We start from the raw sequence: 16,202 nt of genomic DNA, 5'->3' as shown, positions 1-16,202 counted from the left end.
GCCGCCAATAGTTTCAGGAAAGAGCTAGCGTAGGTTCGGGAGCTGTTGGCGTCCTGTCGCCAAGGAGACGGGACTGTTCCATGCCTCCTCAAGGGGTGGCCTTGGTCTCCTTTCCTCCCGGATCCGCAGCACCGAGTCCCAGACACACTCTGAGGAACCAGCGGTGCTTACGTAGGTTCCCGAGGCTCCTTGCACCGAGAGGGCGCCGCGAGGTGCGCACGGCCGGCTCCGGAGGTGGCCCGCATCCAGCGCCCACCCCGGGGTTTTAGTGGTGCGGCCCGAAGCGAGCTGGGACCTCAGACGTGGGAACGAGAGCCAGGCATCCAGCCCTCGGGGCGACTCCACGGCGACCCCCAGGATGCCAGAGGCCGGGGACTCCCGCCAGGACCTCAAGCGATGGAAGAAGAAGAAGCAGCAGGTGCATCGCACTGTCAGCCAGATCTGCCCGCCCCCTCGGCGGCCCCTGACTGTGGCTGACATCCGCCCAGGCATGGAGAACGAGAGGCTGGGGGTCGTGCGGGACTCCATGTTTCAGAACCCGCTCATCGTCAAGGTGAGCCACCCACAGTCAAGGGTTTCCAGCCATCAAGTCCTGGGTTCGAGGGCAGCACTGGGGACTCCAGCTCTGGTCCAGACAGACCAGGACCTCTGCAGGGTCAAAGGCAGGTCGCGTCGCCTCTCTGAGCCTCAGTTTTCTCATCCTCAAAGTGGGGTGATAACGACACACGTGAACGGGAACGGCTGGGAAGACCGAATGGGGTAATCCCAGCAGGACTCTTGCCCAGCGCGAAGTTGGCTGCTGTGGTTTCCCCAGCAGCTGGCCGGTGACCCCGCAGGACGTTCATTACCACCTGTCAGCCCCCCAGCCCCCAGTGAAGGCCGCCTTTTGCTTTCCTCCGTGCGCCTGGGCTACTTCTAGGCAGCAGGTGCTGTGTGTCTCTCCTGGACAGAACGCGTCACAAGTTAATTTCCGTCTTTCTGACTCTTACTTTATCCAAATCACAACCTCAAGAGAAAAAGCGCGCATCTCCCACCTAAGAGGCCCCCCGGGCACTCGCAGGGCGTTGGGTTTTTAGTTAGACTACCTAGCCTTTTACTTACTGTCCGCTTCGGGGCACGTTAGTGTCTTTTCCTGCCAGGTGGGAACCCGCACGCCGTGGTGGCACTGCCACACCTCCCTCCCTCCCTGCCACAAGAAAAGTCAGGTTGAAGTTTGGTGGTTGAGGAGCCAGCCATGGAGCAAATTGATTTTGCGCCACTGGAGGGCAGTGTGCTTTTAAAAATGCACTTGGTTTCCCAGGCGCGTGGGAAGGGCGCTGGCTGGAACCGTGGGCTCAGCAACGGGGATTTAGACGACCGCCCAGCGCCGGTTAGAGCTCGGAGGGTTTTGTTGCCGGGGGTGTTTTTTGCTGTTTTCGTGAAGGGAATGTAGGCTTTCCAGATGATGCGCCATTATCGGTGATGAGCTCTGCTCCTTCACAGGTTGAAGTATAACACTAGAGAAGCACACCGAGGATGTTAAAACAGGGTTTGTTCAAAAAGGAGTAACACAGACTACTCCTGGGAGGAAGAAGGGGGCCAAAGGTGTATCCTGTATCCCCAGAAGCGAGGGGTTCTGCCTTTTTCTGTGTCCCAGGCCTCCTTTGTTCTCCTGCTGTCTTCCCCTTAGCTCTCTCCTTCCGGCACTGTGAGTAGGCCCAGGAGATGCTGGGTGGATGGCCAAAAGGTGAGAAGCCACGGGCTGGGGGGGCCGAGTGGGAGTGATCTGGGCAGGAAGGGGACGTAATTCACCACTCCCTGTAGGGAGGGACAATCCTGAGACAGGTTATTTTAGCAACAGGTTGGAGCAGGGGCAGGTTATCTTGATAAGGGTGGAGGAAGGGCTCTGAAGGAATTAACATTTCAATTCCCCCATTCTCTGGATCTGACCCTGCCTGTCTGCCTGTCCAATTCTGGCTTCATTGACACTGCAGAATTAACAGAGTTGGCTGGCTGGGGAAACACAGACTCTTTCCTCCCATATTCCCTGAGATATGTTCCTGCAGAGGGTGTACAGTGCAGGGAAGCGGCAGCAGCGCCTTTCCAACCAATAGCCCCCACCCCCAGTGGAACAGGGTCCTTCACTTACTTCAAGGTGAGAAGAGGCACTCTCAGCGGACAGAGGGGTGAGTTGGGTCCACCATTCTGGGATTGAGGAGAGAATGGAGGCCACAGCCCCTGCTACAGCTCCTCTGATGTTAGATCATTACTGTCATTCCAGTGTGACCAGTGGCCCAACTCCTTCCTGAATGCACAATGAGGGGCACTGTAGCCATCCATCCCAAGCGACGCTTACTTTTGTGTGTATTCATACATACATTATATAGTGTGCATATATAATATGTGTATACTCATGCACATACGGTTTACATGTATTGTACATACACGTATATATAGTATAATATGCATGTGTATAATATGTATACAATATACATGATATAATGTAGTTAATATACGCACATATGTGTAAAACAATGTGTATAAATATATATGTAAAATCCCCCATATGAAGTTCAATATTTGGCCTCTGGGTGGCAATAGCGGAACATCTTCCAGGAAGAATGGGCTCTGAATGCGAGCTTAGGATGAAAACGTAGAGTCCATCACCAACTTTTGACTGCGCCTCTGTCTTCAGGGCTGGCAGGACCGTCCTGGCCTTTGGGGACCATGCAAGAGCAGTAGGGGTCCCCCACCCAAGCTTTGCGGTGACTGACCCTGGGGTTCTCTTCTGCCAGGAGCCGCCAGGATGCAGCCTTCCCTGGGACCGCCCTTGGATTCTTCACCTTTCTGTAGCGGTCAAGTTGATATCCACATCACAATACTCTCCACATCCTGTAAGATCTAGCAAAACCTGAACTGGGGTTGGCGGCCTGGACGTGACTGTTCCTTCCAGACCCCCTTACAAAACAGCGCCCTGCAGTCCCTTCTGCCTGGCTTTGTGCTTTGGGTTCTGGCAGAGCCTGGGTGGGCGGCTACTTCCACTGCCCCTCAGCCCCAGCATTATTTTTACTGCTTAAAACAGCATCCTGTATGTGAAAGAAAATTTGAATTATGAAACTTTGAGGGTTTGGACTTTTTTTAAAAAAGGAAGAAATTGAAAATGTTTAAGGCTGTGGAGCCTTATGATAATGATGATGTTACTAAAATTTCTGTTGAGTTGGCTTGTGGATTCCTTCACTGAGGCCCACCCAGTTCACTGGCCCAGAGTTTCAGGTCCTGTGCCTCCTCGCGGGTGGCAGTGGTCGGGAGTGCCTTCCACCCATTTAGAGGATAACTGGAGCTGAGGCATATTTTGCTTTTGTCTAATCTGAGCCTGAAGCTGTGCATTTCTATTGAGGGAAGCTAGTGCCTTAGAAATAGTAGTTCATCCCACCATATTGGAGGTTGTCGCTTGAATTGTTTTTTGCAGTGGGTGGAATGTTTTCAGAATTGTTTTATTTAAAATGCAAAGACACTGACTGAACAAACCCAGCACTGGTATTTCCCACCCAATGAATTTACCAGGACGTGTGCACATCAGTTATTCAAGAACATGTCTGCAAGGTGCCACGGTAACCAAGTGAAAAGTGAGAATCCCAGACATTCAAGCAAGCGTTTTACCTTACAAATGCTCAACAACTAGCTGCCTCATTTAGAACAAGACGACTGGTTATTGAACGGGATTTAATTGCATCAAGATGATGTTTTATGTGGCCACAAAAGGACGTAGCTGTTCTCATTAGGACGGACCTCTCCTGCGCTGTGTAAAGTGATGTGCAGGCAGAAGTGTGCCTTCCAATGTGCCTCCCTGGAAGAATAAAATTAAATAAAGAACCGAGCTTCTCCTTGCTTGATTCTCATTTCCCCAGAATCCTGTGACTCAACACAGAATCTGGCAACACTAGCCTTCAAGGCTCCCTCACAAAACCTGTCAGGGGCGCACCCTTCCTGCCGTCGGGACTCCGCTGATATCCTGTCAATACAATTATGGGGAGAGACTGCTTGGTTTGCTCCACTGACAGCCTGGAATCTTCTGTCGCCCTGGAGAGGGGCTGCTTACAGGGGTGGAATTTATCGAATCGAGCGTCCTTGAAAAGTGCAAATGATCGTGGCACCTGAGTTCTTCATAATTTATTACTGACTTTGTTTTTCCGTGGGGATTTATGTCACAAATAAGAAGTACATGCATTTGTGAAATAGAGTTATAGAATCACACAGCATTTGGGGCTAGAAAGAAGCTTACACACAGCTAATCCAACTCCTCTCTCTCTCTCTCTCTCTAGCATATTAAGGTCTGGTGAGGTGAAGAGACTCACCAGAGGAGCTATTCTTACCTGGTAGGTAGAAATGACATGAGGCACAGATCTCCTGACTTTAGATTCCAAGTTCTATTGGCCTTAACTGATGATTAATCAATCATCCTGCATAGCAGACAGTCAGAAACTGTCACAAATGAATCTGATTCCAACGTCATTTCACTCAACCTTCCTTCTCAAGTGAGCTCTACTGATTTCACGGGACTTGTTGCTAGCAAAGAAATATTTACTAAATGTTCACTAAATGCCCAATACCATCCTAAGCTCTTGGGAGTTTAGAACTCAGCCCTTGCCCACAAAGAGTTAACCATTTAATATTTAGCTGGGGAGATGCGACACACACACACACACAAGCACACTCAAGACAGGCAATGTCCTGAGTTACCCCCTGTGAACGGCGCTACTCAGAAGGGTTCAGTTCTTGAACCCAGGGGGAGGCTACGCTGGCAGGACTTGGGAAGGCTTTATGAAGGAACAGATCTGGACCTGGAACTTAAAAACCAGGTTCATATCAGGATGAAAGGCTGAGGAAAAATAAAAAAACAAAAACCCAGCCCTCTGGGGCCCATGGAGTCCAGCCCCTAGATCCAAAGTGTTAGTCGGCTTTGCCTCCAACTCAAGTCCAGTCTGTAAGAGTGGTGCCCCTGGTGGGATCTTTACCATTATCATCCCGAGGAAGCAATTATTCAGAGTGTTCGAATCAGACACTACAAAATCAGGCAACCACCCCATGCCCAGTAAGAGCTGAACTTCACTAATATACACGGATGCCGGTGAACACAGGCGCTGAGGCAGAGACAGAGCAGAGAAGGCAGGGCACAGCAACACAGCCGTGCTCGCACCCCAGCACAAGTCAGTGGCTGTGTTAGGTCGCAGCACGGTGTAAAAACACTACCCACTTGTTTTCTCTTCTGAAGAGGCTCGGCCTCAGATTTGTATGCAGTTACCATGTAATAGGAACAAATCAATGTTAGGGAGGGCTTAGGAACAGCGGCCCCTCCTAATGGCAGGTCCTGCCGCCAGGGGGAAGAGCTTTTTTCTAGGGACACCAGGTGATTCTCGGTCCTCGCGGCTCCTTTCCCCATCTTTCTGATTCAGAGCTTTCCCCTTCCTGGCGCCCAGATGGCCTTCAGTGAGTGCAGCCTGCAGCAGTGCCCTGTGCCCTGCCCAGGACTGTGGCCACTCCAGAGAGTGGAGCTGTCCCCTCCGCTGGCTTGGCACCAAGGCCAGGAGCAGCTTCTGAAGAAGGGGTGCTTGGCTTTGAAGCTTTGAGACCTCAGAACTGGTGCTCCTCCCACTGAATCAAGTCACCATCTGTTTCCGTGGCTCTCAGGACACTGCTGTGGTGTTGTGGGAGGGCTGTTCCTATAGGAAGAATTCTGAGGCCTGGTGAACACATCAGTGGGGGCTTCCAGCAACTTCCAGAGTATTCCAGGCTCAGCCGATGCTCATTGTATAAGTCAGGATGCTTCCTCATTAGGTGTACATTGTTTATTTTTTCAGTACTGAGTATTGAACTCAAGGCCTCATACATGCTAGGTGAGCTCTCTACCAATGAGCTATTCCTCCTCCTCTTCCTTATTTGAAAGAAAGTTTCCTTGACCTAAAGCTGGCTCTGCACAGAAAGTTTCGAACCCCGATCTCTATTGTGTTGGGTTCAAGCTGTTCTGTGACCCCCAGAAGCATCATTTGTCCCGTAAGATGACTGATTTCAACCCTGTTTTAAGAAAATGCATCTTGGCTGGAGTGTATCTTGCTGGTAGAGCACACTGCAGCCCTGGGTTCGATTCCCACAATTGCAAAAGAGAAAACAGAAAAAGGAAATGTATCTTTATTTAAAAAGTTTAATAAAAATAAACAAACACCATCAAGTGTATCCTACCTGACATACTAACCATGGAGCCCACCAATCCATTAGCTGTGCTTTGAGCTCACTAATTTTGAGATGTCAGTTCTGTGTTTGTACTTGAGATGCTAGTAAATGTGTCCCAGGCAACAGAGACTGTGACCCACCACTTTCAGGTAGGGGGCCAATACACCGTGCAGGACGGTGTGCGCAGGTTCCTGAGAACTGGCTCTGGCAAGCCCCTGCCCAGGGGCCTTGGGCCTGCTGGTCCAACCACAGGTGCTTTTCCTCTGACTTTTATATTTGAAAAAGAAAAAGAAAGGAAAGAAGAACAAGAAAAATAGTGCTGTCCATTGTTAACAATTCGACTTTCAACGAAATTGTCCCCGTCCCCGGATGCTTCTTTCAGGCTCCTGCATCTGTGCAAATGAGAAGGGCTGCAGCTATTGTTTTCAACAACCACAATAAATAGAGAAATCCGCTGCCTGGCTGCCCAGGCAGATGTCAAGCCCAGCTACCTGGCAGGAGAGAGGGGCCTGCGGGGCGGTTCGGATGTCAGGCTTCCTTGTTCGGAGCCAGCCGAGTTCTGCCTGCCCCCCCCCCTCGCTCTGCCACCTGTGACGCTGCTTCTCCTCTAGACCTCCCTGTGAGCGGAGGTGAAGGTACTTAGCACCTGGACATCAGGATTCCCTGAGCTCACGGGGTACTGCCTGGCCCTGGAGCAGTGAGCACTTTGCCCTTCCCGTCATCCTGACTTCAAATATTCTTGTTCCTCAAAGCAACCTTATTGTTCTCCTCAGTTGACTAGAAGTAAATGCTGAAAACCCTGAACTCCGGGAAATCTCAGGAGCTGATGAGGAGACAAATCCTCCTCCCTGCGCTTGCGTTCTTCCCCTTTCCTGCTGTCCTTGAAAGACACTACCGCCGCCCCATCCCCCTCACCCTGCAACCCTGGCCAGCTGGGCACACCCTGGTTAGGTGCTAGAGCCTTCATTTTCTGGAGCTCTGGTCTTGGGCAACTGGCTTGATTTCCTGAGCCGCGGGGGGTGGAGGGTAAGACCCACCTTGCCTCCTTTCAAGGTTGTGAGGGAGGCAGCCTGAAATGAGACTCTACATCAGGAGAAAGAGGCTGACATTCTGGAAGCAGCTCAGTGGTTCTCACTTAAGGGGGGGGGTGATTTTGCTCTCCTGGGAACTTTCGGTCGTGTCTGGAGACATTTTTGGTTAATGCAGCTGGAGGGGCTGCTGCTGGCACCTGGCAGAGACGCTGCTCCACATCCTCGGACTGCAGACTGCGCCTCCCACCCCGCAAAGGGGCATCCGCTGTCAGCACCAAGGCTGAGAAGCCCTGAACTGGGAGAGGCAGACACGTGGGGCACTCGTAATTCCTTCACCACAGCCTCTTGAAAACCTAATCCAAAAATTATAGAAATGAAATGGTTTGGTTTTAATTGCTTCTCTACCCATGATCTGCGCCTGTTTCCCCTCCTCCCACACGTCCGTCCCGTTGTATTTCCAATTCCCCTTTCTGAATCCTGTTTCCTGCCCTTAGTGGTGTGGCTTACGTAAGTTCGCTAGCTCTTGTCTGTAGCTTGCCTGTCTCTGCCTCACCCCCGTTGTAGTTTAAAAACATAAAAAGCATTTCCAGTGATCCCTGCAGAGTGGCTCAATAATTCATCAGACCCACTAATTAGCATAGAGGCTGTTTTGTTGAGTGGTCACTGAGCAGCCGGCACTCAGCTTTGTTTCCCTGCCCCACCAACTTGCAAGGGTTTTGTATTCCTCAGCGTGAACCAATCTAAGATTTAAAACACAACCGATTTGGTAAACCAGAAATTAAACTCACAGTGGGCCGGAGGCCCTGCGCAGACCCTGCCCCCATGTTGTGGCATTTTTGGAGAGGCAAAAACACACGCTTCCAAAAGAAAACAGCTAATTTTACACCCAGTAGTTTAAAGGCACATCAGGGGTCGGTCAAGAAACAGACTCGGGTCAGTGAGCAGAAAGGTCAGCAGGAGCAGCACACAGGAGGGAGACTGGCCACCAAAAGGCACAATGGGCTGAAAAGAGGCCTTTTGATCTTTTATAAGAACCAAACAATACATATTTGGGAGGCCAGTGAACCCGGGAGCACACAAGATAGAGCTCTTTGTGCAGGTCAGAATCCTCTGGGTCTGTCCAGAAGAATGAGGGTGGATGCTCAGAAGCTGTTTGATTTCAAGGCCTGGCCTTAGTGAAAGTCTGCACCGCTGCCAGGTGGCGGCCATTTGGAACCGAGAGCAGAGCATCCAAGCCAAGTCGCTGCACCAGAGAGAAAGCCCCAGTGAGCCTGAGCCAGATGCCACAGCCTCCCACCAGGACAGAGGACCCAAAAAGACACGGACACCGAGAGAGGGGACTGTTCAGCGTGGCGTTTCTGTTGAAGGCATTAGGAAGTTTGCTGGCAGCTTTGCTGGTCCATTTTTCTGGAAAATGTGGCCATGTCACCACAATGAAATGCCATCATAAGATTCCCTTTTGTAGAATTTCCTTTTCATTTCCCCTACCTCCCAGGAGCTCTTTAGGAAAAGAGTCGTCGTATCTATTTCGTACGCATTTGAGACTGCTAAGGAACCTGTTGGTCAATCTCCAAATGTTTACCAAACATCTAGATTGTGCAAAGTGTGGGTGGGAACACAGGAGGTTTAAGGATTCATTTCCAATGAGCTGAGGGTCTGGTCAGGGACCAGCAGACTTCCCCTGTGAAAGCCACAACACAAGTTATTAAGGGAGGAAGGAGAGGAGATGAGCAGCCAGAGTGCCGTGTTTAGAAGTTGAGTCCGGAGGAGCGTGAGATCGCCAGCCAGGCTGCTTAGTGAGCTTGCCGAGAGAGCCGGAGCCGGGCTGGGGCTGTCAGACGGGTTGGATTCCAGAGGAAAGGGAGGGCCCCAGGAGAAGGGCTGGCCTGGGCCAAGGTGCAGTGTCTGAACTGTGCAAGGTGTTTCATGGCAAAAATGAACAGCACCTCCACTCGGTGACTCTGAGCACAGCGAGGAAGGGGAGGAGGTGCCCTCTTCACTCACCGCTTGCCTTGACACACTTTTCCAGCTCGCCCAGTGTACACGCACGGCCAGCACCACAGATACAGGGTTGACTGGCCTGCTGCCCGATCTTCCCTCCAAGAACTTACAGTCTAGTAGCAGAAACAAAAGATCAACAGCAAAGTGTAGGGGTGGGGCTGGAGTTGTGGCTCAATGGTAGAGCGCTTGCCTTCCATGCATGGGGCACTGGGGTCGATCCTCAGCACCACATAACACATAAAATAAAAGTATCGTGTCCCATACAAAAATTTAAAAAAAAAAAGTGGTAGGGATGTGGTAACAACCATCTGGATGGGACCCAGGCTGGCTGGCTCTGCAGACAGCTCTACCTGGATGCTGGGAGGCAAGGAAAGGTGTCACAGGCTGATGGCTTCTGCTGAATCTTGACACAAAGATTAGTGAAGCAGGTGCAGAGGCCTGGTGAGGTGGGGCAGAGGCGGGTTCTGAAGCTTATGTAATTTGGGATCCTTCTTTAAATAACAGCACAAAATTACGAATTGTTTTAGAAATCATGTCGAAAGGCTTAGAAGGAGCCTTTAGTGAGGGAACCCAAAGTTAATTGGGGTGGGGGCAGCTGGCTTTCTGGACTTGAGGGTCCTCGGTTCTTCCCCAGGATACTGTTATTCATTTATTCATTTATTCACTAAGCAGTGACACTTCCTTGGGACCAAGGACCACAGGGATGAACTCAAAGTTGGCCCTGCACCTTCTTGTTTGTTCTGGCCCCTTAGGGAATTCCCTGGATGTCCCGAAGCCTTGTTCCAGCACACTTGAATGTCTCCTTCCCTGAGAATGAGCCTGAGCTCACCTTCCTTTACACAGCTCACCATTTGCAAGTCTGATTTTTTTAATTAAAAATATGTATTTATTTATAAAAGGCATGGTTTATTTATTTATTTATTGTGGTGCTGGGGATTGAACCCAGGGCCTTGTGCAGGCGAGGCAAGCACTCTACCAACTGAGCAAGATCCCCAGCCCTATTTATTTTTTATGTGGTGCTGAGGCTCAAACTCAGTACCTCACATATACTAGGCAAGCACTCCACCACTGAGCCCAGCCCAGTCCTTCTATGTAAGGCTGTCCCTTTCAAAACCAGGCTGTTGCTGGACCTCAGGGGTGCCTTGGGGACAGGACAGACTTCGTCCCTGCAGCTGGCAGCTCACAAGGCCTTGAGAGCCCATGCTCTGCACTTAGACCTGGCCTGTGAAGGAGGCAGGGGGCTGAGAGGTTCATCACCAGGAGCCCCGGGCCGCCTCCCTGCAGGACGGGACACTAAAGCCCAGCTTCTCTCCCAGAAGGCACAGCTGGTTAGTTAAGAGGGGCTGTTTGGTGGGAGGAGACTCTTTCAGGTAAATGAGATGTTTTGTGGTAGACCCAAGGCACCGGGAGCACTGGAGGAAAGGGGCAGCACTGGGGAAGGTAGTGCCCGGATGAGGTTGCAGGAAGGCCAGAGACCTCCCGTGGAAGCAAGAGGAACCAAGGAGACCGACGCCAAAGGCCCGAGCCTGGTCCACAAATCCCTGGTGGGTCTGAGGTGACAGGTGACCGTGCCTCCTTCCTGCACAAGGCTGGCTGACAAGTGCCACACACCACACGCGCACACACACCCCTGCAGGGCCCTGTGATTTGACTGCTGGAGTATCGCTCGCATCCTGGTCCCCTACCAGGCTGATGTTGGGAGCACCTGTGTGTGGCGGGTGTGCGCGGCCACATGGTTTAGGGTTAGCAACTGCGATTTGTTTACTTTTTGCAAGTTAAACAAGCCCAAGTCTGAAGCGCTGTGTGCTGCCAGCGCGTTGTTTGAGGAAGCTGGCAGGCGCGGTTCTGAGGGGTCCCTCTGGGCTGAGTGCCGGGCTTTGCAGCTGCTTCTAAAACTTCTATAAACTGTCGCTGAAGAGTTTGCTCTCTCTAGAGGCATAAATTTGGAGGTTTAAGTAAGTCTTTTAAAAACTCCCCTCTAAGAGGAAGGCGCCTGCTGGGCGTCTCTGGAAGCTGTTTCCAGGCTGCCGCTTGCTGCTGCCCGCTGCTGGGAGCAGGCCCTCCCAGGCTCACCGGGCTGGATGCTCACAGGACTGCCTTCCTCACAGAGGCCTGAGCAGGTACCGAGCCTGGAGCCAGGCTTCCAGGGAGCTGCCGACTGCAGATCCCTCTGTGGAACACACCCACCCAGTGCCAGGCATGGTGCTGGCCCTTCCAATACAGTGTGTCCCTTACTTGTGTGCCCCGATTTTAAAAGACGGCATTGCTGTCGTTCCCATTTTATAGATGGGGAAGCTGAGGTGCACAAAGGCCCCACAAGTTGCCCACGGTCACTCGAAGCACAAGCCCCATTATCACTGTGTAAATCAAAAACCTCAGTGAGAGCATTTGTTGAATGCCTCCAAGTGCAAATGTGCGGGGGACTGCGTTCCTCTCTCCCAACCCCGTTCCGGGAGCAGCCAGGCACACAGGATCTACCACCGAGCCACACCCCCAGCCCCCAAGTGCCAAATCTTTTTCATACATTGGATCAACTCTGAGAGGGCCGGTTTGGGGCTCAGAAAGACTCAGCAGCATTCCCAAGGTCTCACAGAGGGCAAATGGTAGAGCTGGGGTTTGCACCACGGCCTGCGCGAGTCGAGTCTGCAGCTTGCCAGTTCCTTCCCTGATGGGCCACCGCCATCTCCCTGGAGCCTCGTTTGTCCCGTGGGAGAGAGGAACGCAGTCCCCGCTCATCTGCATCTTCTGCATCTTCTGCGTTGTCTCTGTCTTAAGGGCCAGCTTCCTGTTCTCAAAGGAGTTTAGGTCTAGTTGGCAGATAAGCTGCACCCTGCACGCACCCACATCTGGAGCTGCTCACACAGGGCTGGAACCCAGAGGGCCAAGGGTGGGCTGTCCTGATGACAGGACTGCAGGGGTTAGGAGAGGAGCAGGTCCTGGCCTGGGTGGCCCAGCGAAGCCTAGTGGGATGGCGGAGGTCATTTTTGAAGTGGAGCCTGGACAGCCAGGGAAGATATTGGAGGTCATGAGTCTGTGTGCATTTGGAGTGATACAAAGAAGGCAGCAGTAGGGGGTCACCTGGGAGAGGGACCTGGGATCAGGGTGAAACTGCTACAGACTCCTCACCTTTTGTGACAACACCCAAACTTTTAGAAAGAAATTCGGCACAAAGGAAAAAGGAGCCTGGGCACTTGGCTTCCCGAGGAGGCCTGTGTTTGCCTCTGCTGGCTGGGGAGCTGGGGTGTCTTGGGGGAACACAACCGTCCAGGCTGACCAGGATGGCCTCCCCCTTTCAAAGAGAAGGTGCCCCTCCTCTCCTCCCACCCCTTACCCTTCTTATCCCACCTCCCTAATCAGAGAGAGCAAATTGTTATCAGATTAGCGCCAGCAATGAAAAGCACAGCGGCGCCCCTCGCAGTTAGTTAGCATTTAGATAGACTGGGCCAGGGGCCCACCCGATAGGCATCAAAGCCCGGCTCAGGGCGGCGGGAGGGATTAATTTCTTTAACCAACAGGCCTGATCTGGCCTAACTCATTACCCTGCCTTGTCAGAGTGGATGTTGATTCCATTGAAGATTAGACCATTTAGGCCTCCCTCATTTTCAGCCCAAACCGGGGCTATTGAATTGCACATTCTCCCGTAGCCCCGTCAATACTCAGCGGCCTGAGGTTCTAATTCTGCTTCATTTAAACTTCATCAACTTTTCCAATCAAGTGGAAGGATCCGAAATAGGCTCTGTGAGCAGAAAGGCCTGGTTCCCTTTGTCAGATAATTTATTCTGTTTTCTCCTCCCCCCTTGCTCTTTCTCTCCCCAGCCTCGCTCCCCAGCCCCCTCTCGCAGTGCTCCCCCCTCCCTTATCCCCGGTGCTGAAAATGAGATTACAGTATTTAAATGACTATGGTAATCAATCTGGGGACCCTGAGCTGAGATTGAGGTTAATTTTTCTTAGCAGAACAAAGAAGCATGATGCCTTTGGGGGTGTGAAGGTGCAGTCTGGGTTTCTTGCTCGGGCTTTTTTTTTTCCCCCTGAAATTGCAGTTTTAGGAGTCTTTTCTTGTTACTAACTAGGCTCCGAGTGTGATTTTTAAAGGCGGCAGCCCCTAAGAGAGCAGAAATGTAATTTTGAGCTGATAAACAGCTAACGGCCTTCAATCAACAATTTTAATAGGGGGAAAAAAAAAGTCGCTTACGCGGTATGAGCACAGATCTAATGAAAGGGTGATCATTTACCTTATTTATTTTTAAACACACACGGAATAATTTCCCACTGTGTTAGAACTAGTAATTACAGCCACACCGTGCACCCGTAAACTTTTGAATGAAGAGTCTTGTCACTGGGGTGGTCTTCTCCTTGGCAGCTTTTGCTGCTATAAAAGTTGAGATTTTGTCATGTTTTAGCTAATTGGAAATGGGGTCATTATAACATTGAAAATCTACATGAAAGTGACTCTTTGGATTGCTACCTGAAGCAGTCTCTGGCTGAGCTGGCCAGTCATTCTGCTGGGAGCCCTGCCCCCCCTCCCCCCAGCTTCTAAAACAGAATCAAAATATGTATATTTCTTTCTCTTCTTTTGCTGTCTTGTCAGAGCTGTTTTACATGCTGCCACCCAATGTTATCTTTTATTTGTGTCAGGAGAAAGGATTTGACAAGTTCAGTATACAATGTTCATTTGGCAAGGCAAATTTTTCATACCAATTTTGAGTTAGGAAATGAAACTATCTTTCAACAGAACGAGCAACATCATTTTTGGACAGACTTATTATGAGAGAGAGAATTGCAGAACTTTATTTCCTTGCATGATCCTGAGAAGTCTAATACATTTTGTAAAAAGTAGGCTTCGGTTTCCACATGCAAGCTCCTTGGGAGAGACGAGAAACCCATAATGTCTCCAAACAGAGATGCCTAGATGATGTCCCCCTCCCGACTCACCACCGATTATTAAAAGGCTGGAATAAATGGTTGTCTTCTATATTATAATGACTTTGTCTCGGACCCTTTAAACTGTGGGTGAGTTTCTGACAGTCATCTGCATTTGCAAAGCAAAATATTTAATAACCATCATTGTCTGAAATAGCAGCAAAACCATCCACAACCCTGTTTGCGAAGAGGGGAAAACCCCCCCACCATATATCTGCTATCCATCACTGTTTGCCGAAAAAGGAAAAGCATCTCACCGTTTATGCTACCAAATTCATTTGGGGCAGTGGTTTATGGTGACATTTTTCTTTCTTAAAGCAAATATTGACTCACCATGGGGAAATTAAAACTCCATTAGGCATTGCTACATTGTACAGCAGGCCGCATTACAGCAGTCAAGCTACTATTAATTGGTTTCTTCCTCAGGAATAATTCAGGGAGGGCAGAGGGAAAGGGGAAAGAGAAGATGGATCGAACCCATAATTTCTTAAAATGACACCGTCTAAATCAGCAAAGGTGATCATTATGTGGTTATTAATCTAAATATAAAGAAGACGCTGCCTAATAATGGCATGAATCTATCAATATAAAAAGCCTGCGGTTGAGTTATGTCCAGGCTAGGGAGAGTGCATCTGAAAACTCAGGTGGGCCAGCCCCGCCCAGACTTCTCTCTGGTGCAAGAAGTTTTTCTTCCCTGCCCTCAGGTAGCAAGACTCCCTTCCAGCCTGTCCACTGCTTCCCTTTCAACATGAACACTCTGCTCCGGGCCACTGCCCACTCTGACCTTCCCCAGGTGACTCTTCCTGCCCTGCCCAGCCAGGCCACGTGCCAGCATTCTGTCTCTAGTGCCTTTGGCCCTCTGTGGTAGTCTCCTAGACTGCTGGAACAGATCGCACCCACCTAGTGGGAACAGCTATGTACTGTCTCCCAGTGCTGGAGGCCAGAGGTCTGGAGTGGAGGCGCCTTTGGAAACTGACGTCCCTCCTTGGCCTGCAGAGGCATCTTACATGCTGGTGGCAGTCTTCCCCTGGGTGTGTCTGAAGCTCCCCTCTTTATAAAGACACCAGACGCGTTGAGTTAGAGGTTTGCCCTACTCGAGTATGACCTCTTATTAACTAATTACCTTGGCATTGACCCATTTCCAAATAAGGTCACATTCTGGATAGTGGAAGTTAGGAGGTCGATACACGAATTGGGTAGACGATCAGTTCCACCCTGATACTCTCCGTTGACCTCCTGGCCCACATTTGCAGAGCATTCGACTCTTGGTAACTTGGAAGAGACACATCCAGAGAGCCCTGCAAAGAGGGTCCTTCTGAACATGGCTGGGGGGGGCCATTATCTTGCCATCCATAGATGTGGGTCCTGTGACTGGGGCACACGCAGTACTGAGGCGGGACTCGCCCCGTCTGTGAACACTGTGTGTCCAGCTGAAGAGGCTGTGGTGGTGGAGGCTTGTCACTGTCTACACTGGAACCCCATTCACGCGCGCGCGCGCGCACACACACACACACATTGGCCACTGTCTCATTAGGCCATCTTTGTTCACTGTCTTCCTTCTGTTTACAGTGTAATCACCAGAGCGGCATCCTTCATGCTGAACTTGAGGCCCTTGTGTTAAGGAAGGCTGGGGTACAGTGAGCACTGAGAGCTCTGAGGTCCCCTTGCCAGTGGGGTGAGGACCACTCAGGATAAACAATGTCTTGGGCTCCTGTGCCATCTGTAGCCTCCAGCCTTGTCACAGAAGTATAACTAACGTGAGTCACTTACTATCTGTAAGATACTGCTCGAGGGCAGAGTCTACAATACACTTCTTTTTTTTTTCCTTCTACAGAGCTATTCATTATCCATCCATCATCCATCCATCCTCCCATCCACCCACCCATCGTCCATCCACCTACCCATCATCTATCCACCCATCATCCATCCATCATTGTTTTAGACAACAAATACTTTACAGAATATCCTTCGTGCATGCCAGGCATTGAACTAGGAATTAAGAAGACACCAGTGAGCAAAAATTAACGTGGTCATTGCCCTTGT

General features: G+C 50.7%; 1 protein-coding gene across 3 annotated transcripts in view; it reads left to right on the top strand.

Annotated features, from left to right (window-relative positions):
* The first annotated feature begins 116 nt into the window (after positions 1-116).
* The window catches only part of Cfap77 (cilia and flagella associated protein 77), a 120,383-nt gene continuing 104,297 nt past the window's right edge, over positions 117-16,202 (top strand). The window contains exon 1 of one of the 3 annotated variants that reach the window (XM_048812831.1): positions 117-553. In XM_048812831.1, the coding sequence (XP_048668788.1) occupies positions 359-553 (195 nt within the window). In that variant the 5' untranslated portion in view covers positions 117-358. The remainder of the gene's footprint in view (positions 554-16,202) is intronic. The other 2 variants (XM_048812832.1, XM_048812830.1) reach the window with 2 other exon arrangements.

Source organism: Marmota marmota, unplaced genomic scaffold (genome assembly GCF_001458135.2).
Source record: "Marmota marmota marmota unplaced genomic scaffold, marMar, whole genome shotgun sequence".
Classification (NCBI taxonomy): Eukaryota; Metazoa; Chordata; class Mammalia; order Rodentia; family Sciuridae; genus Marmota; species Marmota marmota.
The sequence above is the reverse complement of the archived record's forward strand: the minus strand, read 5'-3'. Positions and strand labels throughout refer to the sequence as shown.